The sequence below is a fragment of the Pristiophorus japonicus genome, chromosome 5 (assembly GCF_044704955.1).
Source record: "Pristiophorus japonicus isolate sPriJap1 chromosome 5, sPriJap1.hap1, whole genome shotgun sequence".
NCBI lineage: Eukaryota > Metazoa > Chordata > Chondrichthyes > Pristiophoridae > Pristiophorus > Pristiophorus japonicus.
Genome location: NC_091981.1, coordinates 281,572,683 through 281,594,106, shown reverse-complemented (window position 1 = coordinate 281,594,106; position 21,424 = coordinate 281,572,683). Strand labels below are relative to the sequence as shown.

Here is a 21,424-nt window from a genome sequence, read left to right as displayed (position 1 = left end):
CATCATTCAAGCTAATGTCCTTCCTAACTATTGCATTAATCTCCTCTTTAACCAGCAATGCTACCCCACCTCCTTTTCCTTTTTTTCTATCCTTCCTGAATGTTGAATACCCATGGATGTTGAGTTCCCAGCCCTGATCATCCTGGAGCCACGTCTCTGTAATCCCAATCACATCATATCTGTTAACATCTATTTGCACAGTTCATTCATCCACCTTATTACGGATACTCCTTGCATTAAGACACAAAGCCTTCAGGCTTGTTTTTTTAACACCCTTTGTCCTTTTAGAATTATGATGTAGTGTGGCCCTTTTTGTTTCTTGCCTTTGTTTACTCGGCCTTCCACTATTGCTTTTTACCATCTGTTTCTGACTCCATATTACTTCGCCCTATCTCGCTGCATAGGTTCCCATCCCCCTGCCATATTAGTTTAAACACTCCCGAACTGTATTAGCAAGTGTTACCCCTAGGACATCAGTTCCAGTCCTGCCCAAGTGCAGACCATCCCTTTTGTACAGGTCCCACTTCCCCCAGAACTGGTTCCAATGTCCCAGGAATTTGAATCCCTCCCTCTTGCATCACTGCTCAAGCCACGTATTTATTCTAACTATCCTGCTCCCTCTACTCTGATTAGCACGTGGCACTGGTAGCAATCCAGAGATTACTACCTTTGCGGTCCTACTTTTTAATTTAACTCCTAGCTCCCTAAATTCAGCTTGTAGGACCTCTTCTCGCTTCTTACCTATATCGTTGGTACCTACATGTACCACGACAACTGGCTGTTCGCCCTCCCTCTCCAGAATGCTCTGCAGCCGCTCCGAGACATCCTTGACCCTTGCACCAGGGAGGCAACATACCATCCTGGAGTCTTGGTTGCGGCCGCAGAAACTCCTATCTATTCCCCTTACAATAGAGTCCCCTATCACTATAGCTCTCCCACTCTTTTTTCCACCCTTCTATGCAGCAGAGCCAGCCACGGTGCCATGAACTTGGCTGCTGCTGCCCTCCCCTGATGAGTCATCCTCCTCAACAGTACCCAAAGCGGTGTATCTGTTTTGCAGGGGGATCACCGCAGGGGACCCCTGCACTACCTTCCTTGCACTGCTCTTCCTGCTGGTCTTCCATTCCCTAGCTGGCTGTGGACCCTTCACCTGCAGTAAGACCAACTCGCTGCACGTGCTACTCACGTCATTCTCAGCATCGTGGATGCTCCAGAGTAAATCCACCCTCAGCTCTAATTCTGCAACGCGGTCCGTCAGGAGCTGGAGGCGGATACACTTCCCGCACACGTAGTCATCAGGGACACCGGAAGTGTCCCTGAGTTCCCACATGGTACATATCACGTGACTGAGCTCGCCTGTCATGACTTAACCCTTAGATTAACTTAAATTGGCAACAACAATGCTAAAGTTTACTCACTGTTATAGAAGAGAAAAAAGAAAAACTACTCACCAATCACCAGCCAATCACTTATCCCCTTGGCTGTGACGTCACCTTTCTGTTTCTTTCTACTTCTTTTTTGCCTTCTCCCTGTAGCTGCACAAGCACGCCTCTCCACGCACCTCCCGACCTCGCGGCCTTTTATAGGCCGCTCCAACGGACTCACGCTGCTCCCGACTCAGCGACGCAACTCCCGACCTCGCGGCCTTTTATAGGCCTCTCCAACGGACTCACGCTGCTCCCAACTCAGCGACGCACCTCCCGACCTCCCGACCTCGCAGCCTTTTATAGACCTCTCCAACGGACTCACACTGCTCCCGACTCAGCGACGCACCTCGCGGCCTTTTATAGGCCTCTCCAACGGACTCATGCTGCTCCCAACTCAGCGACGCACCTCGCGGCCTTTTATAGGCCTCTCCAACGGACTCATGCTGCTCCTGACTCAGCCTTTCTATCCTTTTTAGGTCCAAAGTGGATGACCTCACATTTGCATACATTGAAATCCATTTGCCACACTTTTGCCCATTCACTAATCTGTCGATATCCCTTTGTAATCTTATGCTTTCATCTACACTGCCTGCAATGCCGCCTAGCTTTGTGCCATCGGCAAAATTGTCACTTCCACCTCACTGCACAATCCACCACTTTTTGATCTTTGTAAATTATAACTTTGAAACATCATTCATTCATTCCTGCTCATCAGCATGACTGGTGAGGGCTATTGTACAAGAAGGTTTTAGCTTTTAATAGCAGCAAGATTATCTGCACTCCAAAGCTGATCTGTGAACCAATTGTGTCGGTTCAGAGCTTCCCTCGTGCACCTGCCCAAATCATCACAGATCTGAGATTGGTCATTGGTTTAGAAGATTGTTGTGATTTTAAGCTTTACCTTGATCTGAATAACAGGGAGACCTTGACTCCCTGAGCACTAAAGGTAGTATGTGCTCACCTCACAGTGACAGCCCTGCAGAGATCAGCACGTGAGAGAGTATGTTACAATGTAAACCAGGACAAATCTTAAAGCAAGAACTTCTTAAGACAGACAAAAAGCAGGAAACTATAGACCAGTTAGCCTAACACCTGTGGTTGGAAAAATGTTAGAGTCCATTATTAAAGAAGCAGTAGCAGGACATTTGGAAAAGCAAAATTTGGTCAGGCAGAGTCAGCATGGATTTTTAAAATTTGCTGGAATTCTTTGAGGATGTAACGAACAGGGTGGATAAAGAGGAACCAGTGGATGTGGTGTATTTGGACTTCCACAAGGCATTTGACAAGGTGCCACATAAAAGGTTACTGCACAACATAAAAGTTCACTGGGTTGGAGTAATATATCAGCATGGATAGAGGATTGGCTAACTAACAGAAAACAGAGAGTTGGGAATAATGGTTCATGCTCTGGTTGGAAACCAGTAACTAGTGGAGTGCCGCAGGGATCAGTGCTGAGACCCCAACTATTTACAATCTATATTAACGACTTGGAAGAAGGGACTGAGTGTAACGTAGCCAACTTTGCTGACAATACAAAGATGGGAGGAAAAGCAATGTGTGAGAAGGACACACAAAATCTGCAAAAGGCCGTAGACAGGCTAAGTGAGTGGGCAAAAATTTGGAGTATAATGTTGGAAAGTGTGAGATCATGCACTTTGGCAGAAAAAATCAAAGAGAAAGTTATTATTTAAATGGAGAAAGATTGCAAAGTGCTGCAATACAGCAGGACCTGGGGGCACTTGTGCATGAAACACAAAAGGATAATATGCAGGTACAGCAAGTGATCAGGAAAGCCAATTGAATCTTGGCCTTTATTGCAAAGGGGATGGAGTATAAAAGCAGGGAAGTCTTGCTACAGCTATACAGGGTATTGGTGATGCAACACCTGGAATACTGCATGCAGTTTTGGTTTCCATATTTACAAAAGGATATACTTTGCTTTGGAGGCAGTTCAGAGAAGGTTGACTAGGTTGATTTCGGAGATGAGGTGGTTGACTTATGAGGAAAGGTTGAGTAGGTTGGGCCTCTACTCACTGAAATTCAGAAGAATGAGAGGTGATCTTATCAAAACGTATAAGATTATGAGGGGGCTTGACAAGGTGGATGCAGAGAGGATGTTTCCACTGATGGGGGAGACTAGAACTAGAGGGCATGATCTTAGAATAAGGGGCCGCCCATTTAAAACTGAGATGAGGAGAAATTTCTTCTGAGGGTTGTAAATCTGTGGAATTCGCTGCCTCAGAGAGCTGTCGAAGCTGGGACATTGAATAAATTTAAGACAGAAATATAGTTTCTTAAACGATATAGGTCATGGGGTGCGGGCAGAGAAGTGGAGCTGAGTCCATGATCAGATCAGCCATGATCTTATTGAATGGCGGAGCAGGCTCGAGTGGCCGTATGGCCTATTCCTGTTGCTATTTCTTATGTTCTCATGTTAAAGACAAAAGCGGTTTTATATTGATCAAATTTGTATCCAAAATGACCCATTTTGGGCCAGTAGAGTAGCAACTGTACAGCATATAAATCTTGCAAAGTTATTATCACTCTGATATAGCAATCAATTATTTATGTGCTCAAACTGGGAACTTGTCAAATCAAGTACCATTTTAAAACCTTATTTCACCCCAATGTGTGCTTTTCAGGCAAGATCTTGAAAGTGAGGAAGTTGGAGCGGCTGGTACTGCTGTTCTATACTTTGTTGCAAGGATATCCATGATGAGTCAGCATTTACTAGTTAACTTCTTGCATCCACAATTTAATAAATATTAATAATGTAGGTTACTTATTCAGTGTTGACCTTTCAAAGTAGCATACATGTATGTCACATTGCAGGAGTTGACATGCTTTGTCAAATATACATTGTAATATCGTTACTTTTGTAATAGATGTGTATTTCAATACTGTATGGTTAACTTGATAGAATCTGTACAGCATAGGAGGAGGCCATTCGGCCCATCTGCACAGGCTATTTCGAAGAGCAATCCACTTAGCCCCCCTCCTTCGCTCTTTTCCCATATCCCTGCAATTTTTTCTCCTTCGAGTATTTATCCAGTTCCCTTTTGAAGGCTACCATTGAATTTGTATCCACCACCCTATCAGGCAGTGCATCCTAACCACTCGCTGTGTAAAAAAAAGTTTTTCCTCATGTCGCCTCTGGTTCCTTTGCCAATCACCTTAAATCTGTGCCTTCTGGTTATCGACCCTTCAGCCATTTGAAACCCTTTTCCTTTTATCTAAACCTTCGTGATTTTAAACACTTCTATCTAATCTCCTCTTCGCCTTCTCAGCTCTGAGAAGAACCCCAGCTTCTCTAGTCTATCCATGTAATTATAATCCCTCATCCCTGGAACCATTCTAGTAAATCTCTTCTAAACCCTCTCCAAAGCCTTCACGTCCTTCTTAAAATGTGTAGTACGAGGTATTAGTTGTTAACACTATACAGTAGGCTTTTGATCTTTATTTTGAACTGCACTGAACATGTGAGGAGTAATGTATTTAGTCTGTGATATAGACACACTAAAGTCTGTAAGTTACTGTTGTTAATAGTGAACAAGCGCATCTCCTCCGTCTGATGTTTTGCCAATGGGCAATAACAGAGGGAATGTCATACAAGTGGATTATCCATTCATCCACTTCTATTGGCAACTGTAATTTCTAGCCTGAAGTAACGAGTTTGGACTAGTTATTTTTGTAATATAAAATTATGATATCATTTTTCATATTTTTACTGTTTTAAAAAATTAGTTCCTGGGATGTGGGCGTTGCTGGCAAGGCCAGCATTTATTGCCCATCGCTAATTGTCCTAGAGAAGGTGGTGGTGAGCCGCCTTCTTGAACCGCTGCAGTATGTTGTATCAATTTATTACATATACTCGAGTACTGGTTGGACTAGACATGATTGATTTATATATAAAATATTTGGGTCGTCAGTAATTCAGTTGATCTGTTTTGAGGATGTCAGAAGCTACAAGAAAAACATCTGGGTGATTTATGAATATAGGCAGTACCACATGATTGAGTTGTTACATTAATTACACTATCAGTTATTTGTAGCATATTCATAGTTGGATAAGAAACTAATTACCATTACAAGACAGTCCTATATATTTCAGTTGTGTATAAATATTAATCTTCTGATGAGGTCGATACTGAATGGAATTGCATTCTGTTATTCAGCGCTTCCAGAGGTCTTTGTCAAGGTTGGATCTTGACTAAACAACATCATTAGTTGATTTAATTCCTATCTCCCTTAGCCCTGCCTGTGCTTTTCAAACATGAACTTGAGAACACGGAAGCTGAAGAGGATGGTATGGCCACTCTGTGCTGTGAGGTTACCAAACCTGATGCCCCAATGGAATGGAGGAAGGGCATTGTAGTACTTCAGTCAAGTAATAAATATGAAATAAAGCACGAAGGTTCCTGCATTCAGTTGCTTATTCACAACCTAAAACCAGAAGATCAAGGAGAATATACCTGTGATTCTGGGGACCAGCAGACTATTGCATTTCTAAAAGTGAATGGTAGGAACCACTTTCATACTGTATTATTTAAATCTAGGAGAAAATGTATGTCACAGTTCTCTGTCTTGAATAATTTAATTTTGTGTCAACTAGTTTAAGGTATGTTACTTGTGAGTCTTATTTCTCCTGAGCCAGTCATGTCACACTCGCCGTACAACTTTTTATCTGTTGTCTTTATGTATTATGTTAATTATGGTGATTCAGCAAACCAAAGCTCATTGCAGGTGAGTTTTCTGTTGCTTACAGTATTAGCAATAATCGGATGCCTGGAAATAACTGGTACATTTTTCAATATCATTGTCTGTTGTGGATAGAGGTTATCCGCTTTTGACAGGTTAGTGAACCTGTTGGTAAATACCAATTTAAGCTCATTAACTGGGAAAAGGATCCAATTAAAGCAGATTACACTGGAATTGCAAAGTACCTAAAGGACCTGAAAATCTGTTGGTAATATCTACAGTTCAGAAGCAGGGACAGATTAAGGATGCCTCGGGCCCCAGGCAGTACCCCATCCATGTGCCCCCTATTCCTGTTCACATCCTGCAGTAAATGACATTAGTGAGCTAAGTCACAGGGCAGTATACAGAGTATGCATCAGGTCAGGTCAGGTGTACATCTCAGGTTATGTTCTCATTGATACTGTGATGAAACTCATTTAATATTTTATTATATTTCCAAACAATCAAACTGATACTTTGATGAAACCCTGCATAAACAGAAAACACGCTTTACTTTACAAAAATCCCTACATTTTGAAACTAAATCGACAATGACAACAATTTAGAACAAGACAGTGCAATTTTTTTGGAAGACCATCATTTCTCATTTGCATTCCATTTTCTCCACAGAGGCAACTACAAGTATAACATTACATTGGTCTTTTTCTAAATTTTTGTCAGCTTAAACTCGTCAATAATTTTTGAGAAATCAAGTCCTCTCACTACTTCGCTCTCGATGCTCATGATTGAAAGACTGTTAAGTCGATCTTGTCCAATTCGGTTCCTGACCTCATCCTTGATGCGTTTTAGTTTCGAGAAGGACTGCTCACCACTGCAATTTGATACCATCATCGACAGATATATCCAAAGAGCTATTTCAATGTTAGAAAAGGTTTGGGTAAGGGCGTGTGTATGGAGGAATTGGTACATTCTCAGCTCTGTTGAGGATGCCACTAAGCTAGAAAACTGGATGAATTCACTTTCACTCATAGGTTCCAGATCTTTGGGATAGGAATGGGCAAGATTTGCTGCAGCTTGCTTGATCTCATGAGTCGAGAGAGCGGCTAGCTTGGACAGGAATTCAAACTTACAGATGATTTCCTCGTATGCTTCAAGGCGGTGTTTCAAGGTACTGATTCGTTGATCAATGATGACCAGGAACACTTCAGTTTTGAATTTCTCCTTGGGTGACAGCACAGTGTTTTCAGCATCTCCATTGTCATCGTGGTGGTTGCGTACCCGGACGCACCCCTGAGCTGAATTGTACTCGCTGTGGCCACACAGTTTAAATCTCTAGGTCTTCGAAGTCCTCAAACTCTGTCCGCAGGGTCTTGACAAAACTTGACAAAAATCGACAAGTGACTCGAGTAAGGACACCATGACATTCAGGTTCAAGCTGGTCTCTTGAAGCCGAGAGATTGGTCAGGTGAAAGCGTTTCAAGACTGTTCCAAATAACAATGAGAATAGCTGAATCCAGTTCGCCCAGTTTGTCAAGGATCAACTGAGCTTCATTTTGGCATTCAAATTTCTGATCCACGTTAGTTGCCAGGGATTCCAACACTTCGCATTTGGGAGTATAACCTTTGAGCAGGGCTGACACTGCTTCATACCTTGATGACCATCGAGTAGCAGAAAGCTGTTTGACGACAGACAGCCCTAAAAGCTTTAGTTTTTCATAAAGCAGTCGGCAGCGTTACGTCGATGCAGAGAGAAAAGTGGACAACTTTTGTACAATGTCAAAAAATCTGATTATCACTGGGCTGAATTCGACACTGTTTTTTCCCACAAGGTTGAGTGAGTGTGCTGCGCATGGTATAAACCTCGCATATGGGCATTGCTCTTTGATAGTTTGGACACCAATGTATTTCCCACTCATATTTGAAGCATTATCATAAGATTGTCCATGACAATTTTGTATGTCGATCCCATTCTCATCCAGAAAGGCCAGTGTTATTTCTGCTATTTCTTGTCCAGTATGACCGATTATCGGCAAGAACTTTTGGAACCTTTCCTCAGGACCAGTCGGTAGAACATAGCGGACAACAATTGTCAGCTGATCTGAGTGTGTGACATTCACAACATCTGCCATTGAATCAACAGATATTGAATAGAACTTCACTGATTTCAATTCCTGGATATTCGTCTCAAGTACTTTGCCACCCATCAGACTAATCAGTTCTTCACAAGTGGTGGAAGATAAGTATGAAATATGCCACTTGCCTTTGTTGGCAAACCGCTTGATGTGTTCAGCAAGAAATGCCTCCAACACACCCAGACCTCGTTCTCAGAGAAACGTTATCGCACAAACAGCCCGCTCTAGCTCCTTGTGCCAATACTGCCGTTCATTTTCAAACTGGAGGACAATATGACCATCCACACAACCAGTGCCTGCTTGTCTAGTGCACATTACTACCATGGCTTCTCTATGTTGGTGGCTGTTTTCGTGAGATGAAATCCTATCATCTCCATGCTTCCAGTCATTAAACCCATGAGTAAAGTGGCTACTTGTTCGTGCTGTGACCTTGCAAGCAAAGCAGTATACTCCACCGTTTGAAGGTGAATAACAGAGCCACGGTCCCCTGTCAGCGGGTGCACACGTGTGAAGGACTTCTAGCAGTATCTGCGCCATCCTTCCTTGGCATGAATCACGCCAGAGTTTTGGAAGTCTTTATCTCAGTTTCAGCAATCCTCGCTTTTGCAATCCAGTGGCTTTGCATGTCTTCTGAGATATTGTCTCCCTACAGCCCAATGTCACTCAAAAGGTGCACCTCTTCCAGCTCAGTGTATGCCAGTTAGTTTTCTTCTTCTTCAAATTTTTGGACTTGGAGCTCCAACTCGGCAACTCTGGGTCCGGTGCCACTAGTGGTTTCGTTGTTAAAGTTGTCTTGGCCTTTATCTTCATGATCTTGAGTTTTTAGTTCGAAACAAGTATCTAGTCTAAGCAGTTTAGCTACTTCTCATCTCCTTTGCTCCTCGCGTAGCTGGTGCACTTTCCTTTTTTTTAACCCCCGATTTATGTGTAGAATGCATCTCTAGAAAAAGGGCATCCAGAGTCTGTTTGCATCGTCGAGAATAACATGCGCCTGAGCCCTCATGGCTTCGCTCTGCTCTTGCTACATCACTTATGTCAGTACTGTGTATCCTTACCCTTAATCCGACCCTGTATGGGCCCCACTCTAGACTTGGGGCCCCCCCCCTCCACTTAATCCATCCCTGTTCAGAAGTGGTCCTGATGGGATGAAGTAATTGCCAAATGCAGCAATTATACACCAACCATGCATTTTGTACTGTTAGTAACTGCCGTCATCCTTCTGGACAAGGAATGATTCAAATGGGACGTGATTCTCCTGCAAAGACAGTATCCCAGATGGAAGGTTTACTGGTACAATGCCTTACCTCGGATTATCACAGCATCAGTGTTAGAAGATCTACGAAAGCAATTATTGAACTTTACCAAAAGCCATCTCCTCCATGACTAGAAATTTTCCATTGGTGACTGTAAAGGCCAGACCTGCCTTGGATTATTTTTGCAACAGATTCATTCCAATCACATTGGAGAGATATCTGCAGTATTAACTAGTGAATATTTTCTAGCTGAATTCAAAACAGGAGAGGTGCACTGTTCCAAAGGGATTGGAGGCTCATCCGTTTCCACAGAGGTATGAATCAACAATTACAATGGCAGCAACAGTTTAATACCATTCATAGCTTTTAAGTTAAATTTGGTTGTTGAGTGTACTCACTTGGGGGGATAGGATATTCACAATCAATCCAATGGCTTACATCAACCAGAAGTAAGACTTCGATTCAATCAGTGTCCAGATGGTCTGATACACAAAGGAGGAATTTATATGTTCCTGGAATCAACTTGATATTTTTGTCCTCACCCAGTCGATTGGCTGTGGCATTTCACTCTGATATTCAGCTTCTCTGTCTTTGAGTAGGCCTATGTTATGTTGAAACGTCTTTGTATTTCTATGTTCATTGAGTGAGAAGTAAATAGATTTCCATTGGCTAAGTTTGCTCCAAGGTGACGAAGCTGGGGATGATAAATTGGAACCAATTTGATCCTCTTCGACAGACTTGCTAATCCAACATCTGAACCATGCAGATCCGCAAAGCACCAGAGCGCTGTTGCTAATTGACCAGCAGCTTGGCTCATTGACGGAATCTGAAGTAGTAAACCAGTCACTGAAGGTCAGGATTGTTTTCACTCAGCTTTAGATAACCCTGCAAATTAATGCTGTAAAAGGCAAGAGGATCATGGCAAGATAGCAACAGGAATCTTGCCATTTTTGAGCTGGTAAGCCACACAGTTTTAGATGGTTAAACTCCAGCCAGCCTCACACTTGGAGGTCACCAAGCCTTAGATTTTGCTAATCTGAGCCCAGATTCTCCAACCTTAAGGTGCTGTGTGCTCCTATGCAGAGAGAATATGCGCTCCATATCAGGCAGACAGAATGTCTATTAATGTTATACTGTAATTGATGAAGTCATCATGAGAGCAGTCATATATCATATAGGCAGTCCCTCGGAATCGAGGAAGACTTGCTTCCACTCCCAAAGTGAGTTCTTTGATGACTGAACAGTCCGATACGAGAGCCACAGACCCTGTTACAGGTGGGACAGACATTCGTTGAGGGAAGGGGCCGGTGGGGCTGGTTTGCCGCGCGCTCCTTCCGCTGCCTGTACTTGGCCTCTTCATGCTCATTGTGTCGAGACTCGAAGAGCTCAACGCCCTCCCCGATGCACTTTCTCCACCTCGGGCGGTTTTCGGCCAGGGTCTCCCAGATGTCAGTGGTGATGTCGCACTTTACCAGGGAGGCTTTGAGGGTGTCCTTATAACGTTTCCGCTGCCCTCCTTTGGCTCGTTTACCATGAAGGAGCTCCGCATAAAGAATTTGCTTAGGGAGTCTCGTATCTGGCATGCGAACTATGTGGCCTGCCCAGCGAAGCTGATTGAATGTGGTCAGTGCTTCAATATTGGGGATGTTTTAGCCTGATCGAGGACACTGATGTTGGTGCGCCTGTCCTCCCAGGGGATTTGCAGGATCTTGCGGAGACATCGTTGGTGATATATCTCCAGCGACTTGAGGTGCCTTCTATACATCGTCCATGCCTCAGATCCATACAGGAAGGCGGGTATTACTACAACCCTGTAGACCATGAACTTGATGGTAGATTTGAGGGTCTGGTCTTCAAACACTCGTTTCCGCAGACGGCCGAAGGCTGCACTGGAGGCGATGTTGAATCTCCGCATCAATGTCTACCTTTGTTGATAAGAGGCTCCTGAGTTATGGGAAATGGTCCACGTTGTCCAAGGCCGCGCCGTGGATCTTGATGATTGGAGGGCAGTGCTGTGCGGCGGTGACAGGCTGGTGAAGGACCTTTGTCTTACGGATGTTAAGCGTAAGGCCCATGCTTTCATATGCCTCAGTGAATACATTGACTATATCCTGGAGTTCAGCCTCTGAATGTGCGCAGATGCAGGCGTATGCATATGAGGCATGAGAGCAGTATGGTATGATGCTATCCATATTAGTCCAGTATAATCGTAACTTTTTTGTTAAATATTCAGATTATATGATGCAAGCAACTTTTACATATCAGTGATACTAACTATCATGTTGAAACTTGAGTTGAAATTCTTACCATTGTCCACTGTAATTTCAATGAAAGATTTGTGGAAACCCCAGAGAAATTACTCTGGGGTTTCCACAAAGTAAGATCAGATAATCGGGCTAGTTATTTTACACCACAAAATATTTGAGATAAGGTAACTGCTGGTACACAAGTATACTAAATTATCAGTGCATAGTACGATGCTCAAGAATTTGTTTTTTCTTCTCTCCTTTTTCCACCAATTTTTCTTCCTTTCTCTGTTGCATTCTGATTGCATTAACTCTTTGGAGCCATGTGCCTTTCCCAAGTGGTCATTTGTGATTTCAGCAGTTAGGTCCTGAAATTCCTGGGGTCCATTTTGTTGGCCCAAGTGTGGCTAGGTGGAACCGTTTTCGTCCTAGCCACAAGCTGGAAATCCTGTCCCAAATACTAGAAATGTGTTCAATTGCATATTAGCATGGGAGTTTGAGTGGTGCTTGCCAAGAGGTGTTGCCCAAGGCAAGAAGATCTGCCCACAGCTTCCCCAACCAGATTTAAAGAGCTACAGTAAATGGGATGGATTCCGAGGCAGAACCGGGTTCTGCCTCAAATTCCAGACCCCAGGCTGAAATCCACCTTCTCTGGCCCCAGAATTTTGGGGCTTTAGTATCAGAAATATTATATCCAGCATCTACATACTTGGCCCAAACGCACACGCACACTGCCTCTTGGGGCACGACTGCATGGCAGTCATGTCCTAATGACACAAGATAACAATTTCACGTGATCCTCTTGCTGATCAATTTTGGGTCTACAGTTTGTGTTTGTCACTAGGTTCATGCCCGAAGTCGGGTGCAAACCGTTTTCTGGGCCATGGTCTCTAAAACAGAACATTTTTTATCATTCAAGAGTTTCTAGAATTTCTATAGGTTCAGTGTTTTGAGTCAGGAGATCAGAATTTATTTTAATAAAGACTTTGGTTAAAGTAAAACCATGACGTTCATTTAAAGCAAATGCTGGGAGGAAGCAGAAAAAGGTAAGTGATTTTTTGAAATTTGTAAAATAGTAAAAGTGAATATAATAAAAAATAAATTATATTAATACTACATACCAATCAGAAAAAGAAAATAGGCAATAAGGTGAGTCAAGGTGAAGTGTTTAATTTTGTGCTATGTAAAATTTTGTTTTAAGTATTTAATTTATTTTAAGGTTAGTATTCCAACAAAAAATGTTTTGCTGAACATTGAGTTACTTATTACTGTAATGTTAGTAGTGGTCATTGTGTCAGTGTCACAATGTGTGAGCAGCGGGCAAACAAAACCAGGGAGAGTTGTTAGCTGAATTTACTGGAATTCATAGCATCAGTTCTGAGTTCTGCACCCGTTAACTGCAAACATATTTTATTCAGTTTACATTCATATTTTTCTGCTGACCTAGATTATTCCTTGCTAAAGCTTCTTCGGTATCCTCTGTCTACTTTTCATCATAGTGGGTCAATCTGCTTACAACCCTATTTTATGCTACGTTAAAAATTTGATGTGGAACCTGGGCTACATTTACATTTTAAAGTAAACTCCCAACAAACCTTCTGCTTCAAGTGTATTGAAATGCTGGTTACTGCAAGAATTGTAGTCTTCAATTTATAAAGTTCTGAGGTAAGCACATGAACATTCTTCTGTCTGATTGGGCTTCCTTCTTATTCTGACCAGAAAGTATCCCATGTGCTTCTAACTAGAAATAGTCATTTAATAAGGTTATTTTCATGTAAGTTAGTAGTACATTGTTGGTCAAAAATGATACCTGAAGCAGTAGTGGGAGATAACAACCCTAGAATCATTCACGAGGTAGTTGGATTCTGTGATGCTGGGACCATAGGTTTCTATGGAAGGATGAACTAGCTGGGCCGAATGGCGTCCCTTGTCTCTAATTATCTTTGGTGATTTTCATGACACCGTATTCTCCGATATATATTTCTGATTCCTGATTTTTCTGTCCTAATGTGGCTGTGCATTTGTCGTCTTAAATCATCCAGTTTTACCTGTGTTCTTCAAAAAAGAGCTTCAGAGTAAAGAAGCTGAAACGAATGGTACTATCACACTTTGCTGCGAACTTACTAAGCCTGATGTTCCAGTTGAATGGAGACGGGGATCTGCAGTCCTTATTCCTGGAGACAAGTATGAAATGGTGCAGACCGGTTCTATTGTTGAGTTATTAATCCACAGCCTGAAGGTTGAAGACACCGGAGATTACAGTTGTTTTTGTGGTGATCAGCAGACCTCTGCCTTTCTGAGAGTTAATGGTAGGCAGGATGTACTTCACAGGTTTAGCTTCAACCATCATCATATTATCATTGCCTAATCTTTTAATCTGTGACTCATCATTCACTAAATATCTTCCTTCTTGGCTACATGACTTTTTAAAAAAAATGTTTCCTGCTTATATACTGGAGTAAATTGAGTGCATTTTTCAACTGTTTTGGAATTAATTCTGATTGATTCATATATCCTCTATCTAAAGCCACAAATATCTTTTATATATATATATAATGGCCCTGGAATTCCGATGTCCTGGGTCCGTACGAAGTTTCTACGGACCCGGGAAGGCATTGGAAAAGCCGGGTTTCGGCGCACAATGCGCAAGCGCTGAAAATCAGCATTTCCGATCTGTCAAGTTTCTGGCTTGACAGATCCTCCATATCTCGGGAACGAGGACACTTGCAGGGCAAGATTTCCGATATTTACGAACATCTTGCCCTGCAAATGTCCTTTAAAATCTTGTGCCTGAAAAAGCAGGCGTATAGCTTACTTTTACAGGCGAAAGAGTTTAAAAACATAGAAAAAACATGATTAAAATAAAAATGAAAAAAACACATTTATGTTAAAACCCTGCCCACTCACATAATTTAATTTTAAACCCTAACCCTAACATTTTTTAAAAATCGGGAATTTTTTTTAATTTAAAAAACGTGTAACAATTTTAATTTCTATTAGTTTATTGTGTGAGGTGTTTTTTAAATGTTTTGTATAGTGTTTGTGCGTTTTGGGGTTTTTCTCATTCATAGTATAGGAGATTCGTAACTTACGAATCGCCTATTACTATGAATGAGAAACTACTTACCTGTGATTGGGTGTCCAGGCAACCTGCGGACGTCCTGACGTGCACCTGCTACGCGTCATTGGGAGTGGAGGCCTGTGACTCGGAAGTCCCAATGTGCGCAGCAGCTCCAGGTAAGTGCGCAGTTTATTTCTCTTTTTTCAGGATTTACCCGTGGGAAGCCCTCCTTGGAATTTCAGGGCCATTATTTAATCTTTATTTGTTTGACTTTTCATATTTGAGTCTTTTCATGTATCTTTTCACCAGAAAAATTACAGCTTCAGTGGAGACATGGAATTTATTTGTGCTTCTTTTGCTTTCCATTCAGTTTCTATCTCTCTCCTATAGTTGCAAACTGCACATGTTCATTCTTGAGGCGTTTTGTATTTTAGTGTTCATATGCCTTGATTTGTGGATTTTCTTGTATGGCTGCAATAGAATAAAACTGATACAGATACTGGGTATAATTTCTACACAGTGTAATTAGAAGTTAGCGTTTAATTATTTAGTGTGATACACTGTAGAGATTGAAAACTTGTGCCTTAAAGAGAGAGTTTCACCATCAGGACCTTAAAACAACTAGAAAAATTACCATCAGGACCTTAAAACAACAAGAAAAATTTACGATTAACTTATTTTTGTTTTCTAAAGTAATAATAAGTGCTTTTGGGTGCACATCAATGCAAAGGTGGCAGTATAACTCGGGAGTGAGGTTTGCAATCTGACTCGGAGAACACCAATACTGGGTTCTGTAAAAGACCATCTCCAAAGGGTAGTTTCATTAATTTGATTTTTGCATTAGATGTAAAGTAACTTATGGCCAGCATTTTGTAAGTGCCCCAGCAGTTCCCTGGAACTCCAGGGAACTTTAATAATATACCTTACGAGAAAATAGTCAGCCCAGTCCCTTCTATCATTAAAATTAGCTGCCATGGGAGTGGAGCTCTACCCAAATGTCCAAGAATGTGTTATAACTCTAGTCTGCCGTTCTGAGGATTGCACTCTGCGGATATCATTTTGAAATGGTATCTGATCTGTGGTATAACAGTACAGCCATCTGATCAGTAGTATAACAATCCAGCCATAGAAAAATCAACATTTAAAATAATTTCATACAAACAAAACTTGGTGCTGTATTAAAGAGTTCTTACATAATCATAACTGGCTCATTAAAGATTTATGGAGGACTTTTCATGCATATTTTCAATACCTGAATTCTTTAAATATTTGATTTTATATACTTTATACCTTTTCTTGTACTCAAATCCTAACAAATGTTTATTTTAGTTTATTTTGGATAGACTATATGCCATGTGAGTGCAGCTCCCCGTTGGGAGTGTGGGATTCACCCCAGTATTTCCCTTCTAGTAGAATAGAAGGGTATATTCCAAAGGAATAATGTAACCAGAATGTATTTTGTTTCCAATGAAATTAAAACTTATCAATAAGGGTTCTGTGAAGTGGCGATTAATTAGTGGTCTGATAAATTAATAAATTAATATTTCTCAGCTTTACCAGTGCTTTTCAAACAAGAGCTTCAGAATGCAGAAGCAGAAGAGGGTGGCACAGCCAAACTGCGCTGCGAGCTTACTAAACCTGATGCTGCAGTGGAATGGCGAAAGGGATCAGTGGTACTTCTGCCATGTGGAAAATATGAAATGAAGCAACAAGGTCCCATCGTGGAATTGTTCGTCCATGATGTGGAACCAGAAGATGCTGGTGAATACACGTGTGATTCTGGGGATAAGCAAACCATTGCTTATCTAAAAGTGAAAGGTAAAATGGAAGATATTTCATATTGAAATTCAACTGCTTCCATGTTTTGATTCTGGTTTTGGAAGTTATCATCATCGTCCAGGCTTCGTAGTTAATTGCATAAATCATGTTTGTACCTCACATCTTCTATTTTCTTCTATTTCTACAATGGATTTTATATCCTTCCTGATTAATGATATTTTTGTTTACTGATTGTTTACTGAATTGATTTTTTATTGGGTGTGGGAAAGCAAGAGTGGTCGTGGGTATTGGAATGTAGCCACCTGGCGTTTGGGTTGGTGAGTTGGCCTGGTTTGATCAAGATAAATACATTGAACTAGGAACAGAGCTGGAGCAACGGAGATATGAATCCTGGAAGATATGATTGCCATTATGGAAACCTGACACACCCCACAAGATGGGAATGATTTTAATCTGTAGAGATAAAGTTTGTTGATCGAGCTGAGAGGGAGGTTTATATATTCAAGATTACTTGAAAGTTAACAAAGTTGAAGTGATATCTCAAGAAGGCAAATCACAAAAGAGTCTGTTTGAAGCTAACAAGCAAGTAGAGAATAGGCCTAACAACAAGGGTCTATTACAGCGCTAGTCACAAGAAGATGACTAGCATTTAAAAAATAACTTTTTCTTATGTATGTACAGCCAGTGGTATAAAGCTTATTTTTAATATTTTAGAAGTTAGTCAATGCAGCAGTTCTTTATTTAAGCAAACCATTCTGGTGTGAATAACCTGAAGAATCTTAGAAGGTGTTGCCCATATTATTTGCCGTAGTACACAAAATGGCTGTGTTGCAGTCAGTTTCTTTAGAATTGATATTCTGATACTTCCTATGAATGTTTTTCTACATTATATAGCCTTACCTGTGCTGTTCAAACAAAAGCTGCGAAATGAGGAAGCTGAAGAGGGTAATGTAGTCACACTGCATTGTGAACTAACTAAGCCTGGTGCTCCGGTAGAATGGAGAAAGGGATCGGTAGTACTTCGTCCCAGTGACAAGTATGAAATGAAACAAGCTGGTGCCATTGTTGAGTTATTAATCTACAACGTGAATACGGAAGATACCGCGGAATACACCTGTGATTCTGGGGACCAACAAACTGATGCTTACTTGAAAGTTAATGGTAGGAGAAAAGTTCTTGTTCAGTAGAGATTTGCTATAAATTGTGATCCTTGCTAATTGAAAAATAATATGCCTCCACATTCGTCTACTGTTAGAAGACTCTTCACTCTTCATAACTGGATTCTTTTCATCACATGGTTTTCGTGCTGAAATGATTTTAGTTCATCTGTTTCTGCTTATTTCATGTGATTATATTGAGACATGGTCATTTGAAATAGAAAATAAAGCTGTCCTTTGAGTGTGATTCAGTGCTGCTATACTACTGTCAAGTACATTAGGCTTCAGTCTTATCCATAGTTTTTAATTTTATTTCACTTTAACACTTCTTACCATGTTGCACTAGACTGACTTCCTTCCGTCATTATAGTTTATAGTTTCATTACAAGCCATTAACAAACAACTCCTATATGCCACTTGCAGTTAGATTCCATCTTTGCACAGTTGTAGTTTCATGAAATTTGCTATCAGCAATGAGTATATTAGAGCATTTGTATTAAATTGTTCTGTACTATTTTACTGTATTTTAACCCAGCACAAAAAGAAATTTAATATGAACATTGGTGCCTACATCAATCTGGCATTGCTAAGATGTTAATTCGCTACAGTGGATCTTAGAAATGAATATAAAATCTCCAGGCATCTTTCTTGAATTATGAGAACCAGATATCGCTATAGTAGAAGGACTGAAAAATGTGACTGTATTTGTAGATGAAAGTGCTCTTTTAAGTGTAAAGTTTCACAAGCAATGGAAACTAGAATAAGCTACTCTTTGGAACAGCTCACTTAATCAAATTACAGTTAAACATGGAAAGATTAATTTGTTATTGTTCAGGAAAGTTTTTACAGGAAGATTCTGCTACCATGACCTGCAGATTTGAACTGTATGTTTCATCAAAAGAGCTGACTGTATAAAAAAGAAAGACTTGCATTTATATAGCACCTTTCATGACCACTGGAAGCCTCAAAGCGCTTTACAGCCAAGGAAGTACTTTTGGAGTGTAGTCACTGTTGTAATGTGGGAAACACAGCAGCCAATTTGCGCACATCAAGCTGCCACAATATACTGTTTTTGTTATGTTGATTGAGGGATAAATATTGGCCAGAACACCGGGGATAACTCCCCAGCTCTTCTTCAAAATAGTGCGATGGGATCTTTTATGTCCACCTGAGCTCGGTTTAACGTCTCATCCGAAAGATGGCATCTCCGACAGTGCAGCGCTACCTCAGCACTGCACTGGAGTGTCAGCCTAGAATTACGCGCTCAAGTCCCTGGAGTGGGACTTGAACCCACAGCCTTCTGACTTGGAGGTGAGTGTGTTACCCACTGAGCCAAAACTGACAATTTACTTACATGTAAAGGGTAACATGCCTACTGAACCATTTGAAGACCTAGAGGGGTGAAAACTGATTATATTCCGTTTTTGGGTCCATAACTAGTGGCACGCCTCCCAAAATTTGTCCTCTGCCCCTTTGACGGTTTATTGCGTGTACTGTCGCCTCCTGACATGCCTCCGCAGGCAGCTCATGCATTTCAAGAGGACAGCTTAGGCCACAGTAGTGACTGAAGAATCCTGTGGGGAGCAGGCCCAGCGCCTGCTCCACTCGTCAGAAACATATTTACCAGAGGGGTCCTTAAACAGGCTTTAGGCCCCACAATAACATATGCAAGGTGCCTAATACCTGTTTTAGGTGGCTAGCCATTGTGCCTAAAAATTAGGCCTGACTAATTTACCAGTGGCCCGACCGTGCATGCAGATTGAGTGCAGGCCGTCCCACTGCTAAATTTGCATTCTTTGTGACCAGCTTAAGTATTGCACACATTTTTCTGCAACCACTTTTTCTTCTTTCCTGTTGACATTCTTTGTAAATGAAGGGTTGAAATTTCCAAAAATCCTATAAAATGAATTTATTTGGCAATGTTTCAGCTGCACCAGTAATCTTGAAAAAAGAACTGCACAGCATAGAAGTGGAGGAGTACAGCACAGCAACCCTGCATTGTGAACTCTCAAAACCTAATGTGCCAGTTACGTGGAAGAAAGGATCACAGTTGATCTCTCCGAATGAGAAGTATGAAATGAAACAGGAAGGTCCTGTACAAATATTGCAGATTCATGACTTGAAATCAGTCGATGCAGGAGAGTATACCTGTGCTTTTGTGGATCAGCAAACTACAGCTTCTGTAACTGTGAAAGGTAGGTTAATAGATAAATAAAGTAAACAATTGGGCACATATACACATCTTATTGAACAAAAGTCTCTTAAAATTCATTGTTTATAGGTTTACCTATTACAATAAATTAGTAAGTAGTGAATAAAAGAGGTAATTGTTAGTTGTTGTGTCCTTAGCTGCTCTAATAATGACTCCACGAGACAATGTGTTGTACTTGAACTGTAGTGACTTTAGTCCTTTATTTGTTAACTCCAGAGTGAGGATCACACTTGATGGCCTGCATTTTATACCAGGCCAGACACACCTGTACAGATAACCTACAAGTCTCCCACTGCTGTGCCTTCTGGTGGCACTCCTTGTGATGGTACCAACAGTAGCCATGTAGGATACATGACATCACTCTCCCCCAAGTCTTTAATGGAAATCGCCTCTGCATTGGTTGTTCTCTGGGTCTAGCTCTATGTGGGCTCTATCTGATTGACCCTTGGTAGGTCGTTTCAATCTTGGGTGAGTGGTTGGTGCAGTAGTGTGCTGGTGGTTGCTGTTTGTGTGTGTCCCTGACCACTCCATTTTCCTCCCCCCCCCCCCTCCTCCACGACATATAGATTATGCCGGATGCTCATTGCATTCATATACATTCAAGTTCAGAAAAACAAGTTTGCATTACATTTGTGGTTCCGTTGTGAGACAAGTACGTTAGACTGGTGAGATACATTATCGATGCGGTGGCCGGTGCGTAAGGAGAAACTAGTTCCAGAACTGCTGGATGGTGTCCCTGCAGTCTGGTGGCAGTGCGATGCCCAGTGCTGGCAATGGGAACCCGATTGGCTCAAGTTGCCTGCTCTTGGGGCTGTTGCTGTGGTTCCTAGCATCGGGCAGGTTCACAGATGCCTGTGACCTCCCTGTCATTTCTTTGCGCCCTGGGTCGCTGCTGCTCCCTGAGGAGCTGTCGTCTAGCAATGCACAGGGAACTGCTGAGTCGCTAGCCTAGCGTTGTTTGGTTTGGGATCCTGGCTGGCCCTGGTCCTCTTTTGGGGGGCTGTAGCAGGTGACCCTTCGTTTCCGGGTATGGCCTTGGTGGCGATGGGGGCTTGGGGCTGTGCCTTAGCACAGTTTGCTCTTTCAGGCTCGTGGTGGTTGGTGCCATCGGGTGCCTGAGAGATGGAGCCGATCAGGGGCAGGGTATCGATACAGGTGCCATTGCCCTGCTGAGGTCGCTTGCTCTGCAGCTCGTGTGTGTTGGCTGCTTGGTGCATGACTCTGGTCCCCGGGACGCAGGCTACAGCATTGGGTAGCTCGCTGGACCTCTGTGCTCCCGATGGGTGTCTGCCTGCTGCATTGGTTGCGTGCAGTTGAAATTCTACATCGCACAACTTTTCATTACTTATGGTGGATACACTGTAGCTCCAATCGCGATCGCGCGACTTTTCCTCGCTGGTTGCATGTACACAATTCTGATCATCAATTATTCTTATTTTACATGATCGCGCGACTTTTC

At 41.9% G+C, this 21,424-nt stretch overlaps 1 protein-coding gene across 32 annotated transcripts in view; it reads left to right on the top strand.

Moving 5' to 3' along the window:
- Window positions 1–21,424, top strand: part of LOC139264722 (obscurin-like) — a 571,531-nt gene that overhangs the window by 261,582 nt on the left and 288,525 nt on the right. For 29 of the 32 annotated variants that reach the window (XM_070881692.1, XM_070881694.1, XM_070881701.1 and 26 more), the window contains 4 exons: window positions 5,680–5,946; window positions 16,369–16,635; window positions 17,491–17,757; window positions 19,682–19,948. In XM_070881692.1, the coding sequence (XP_070737793.1) occupies window positions 5,680–5,946; window positions 16,369–16,635; window positions 17,491–17,757; window positions 19,682–19,948 (1,068 nt within the window). The remainder of the gene's footprint in view (window positions 1–5,679; window positions 5,947–16,368; window positions 16,636–17,490; window positions 17,758–19,681; window positions 19,949–21,424) is intronic. The other 3 variants (XM_070881707.1, XM_070881698.1, XM_070881691.1) reach the window with 2 other exon arrangements.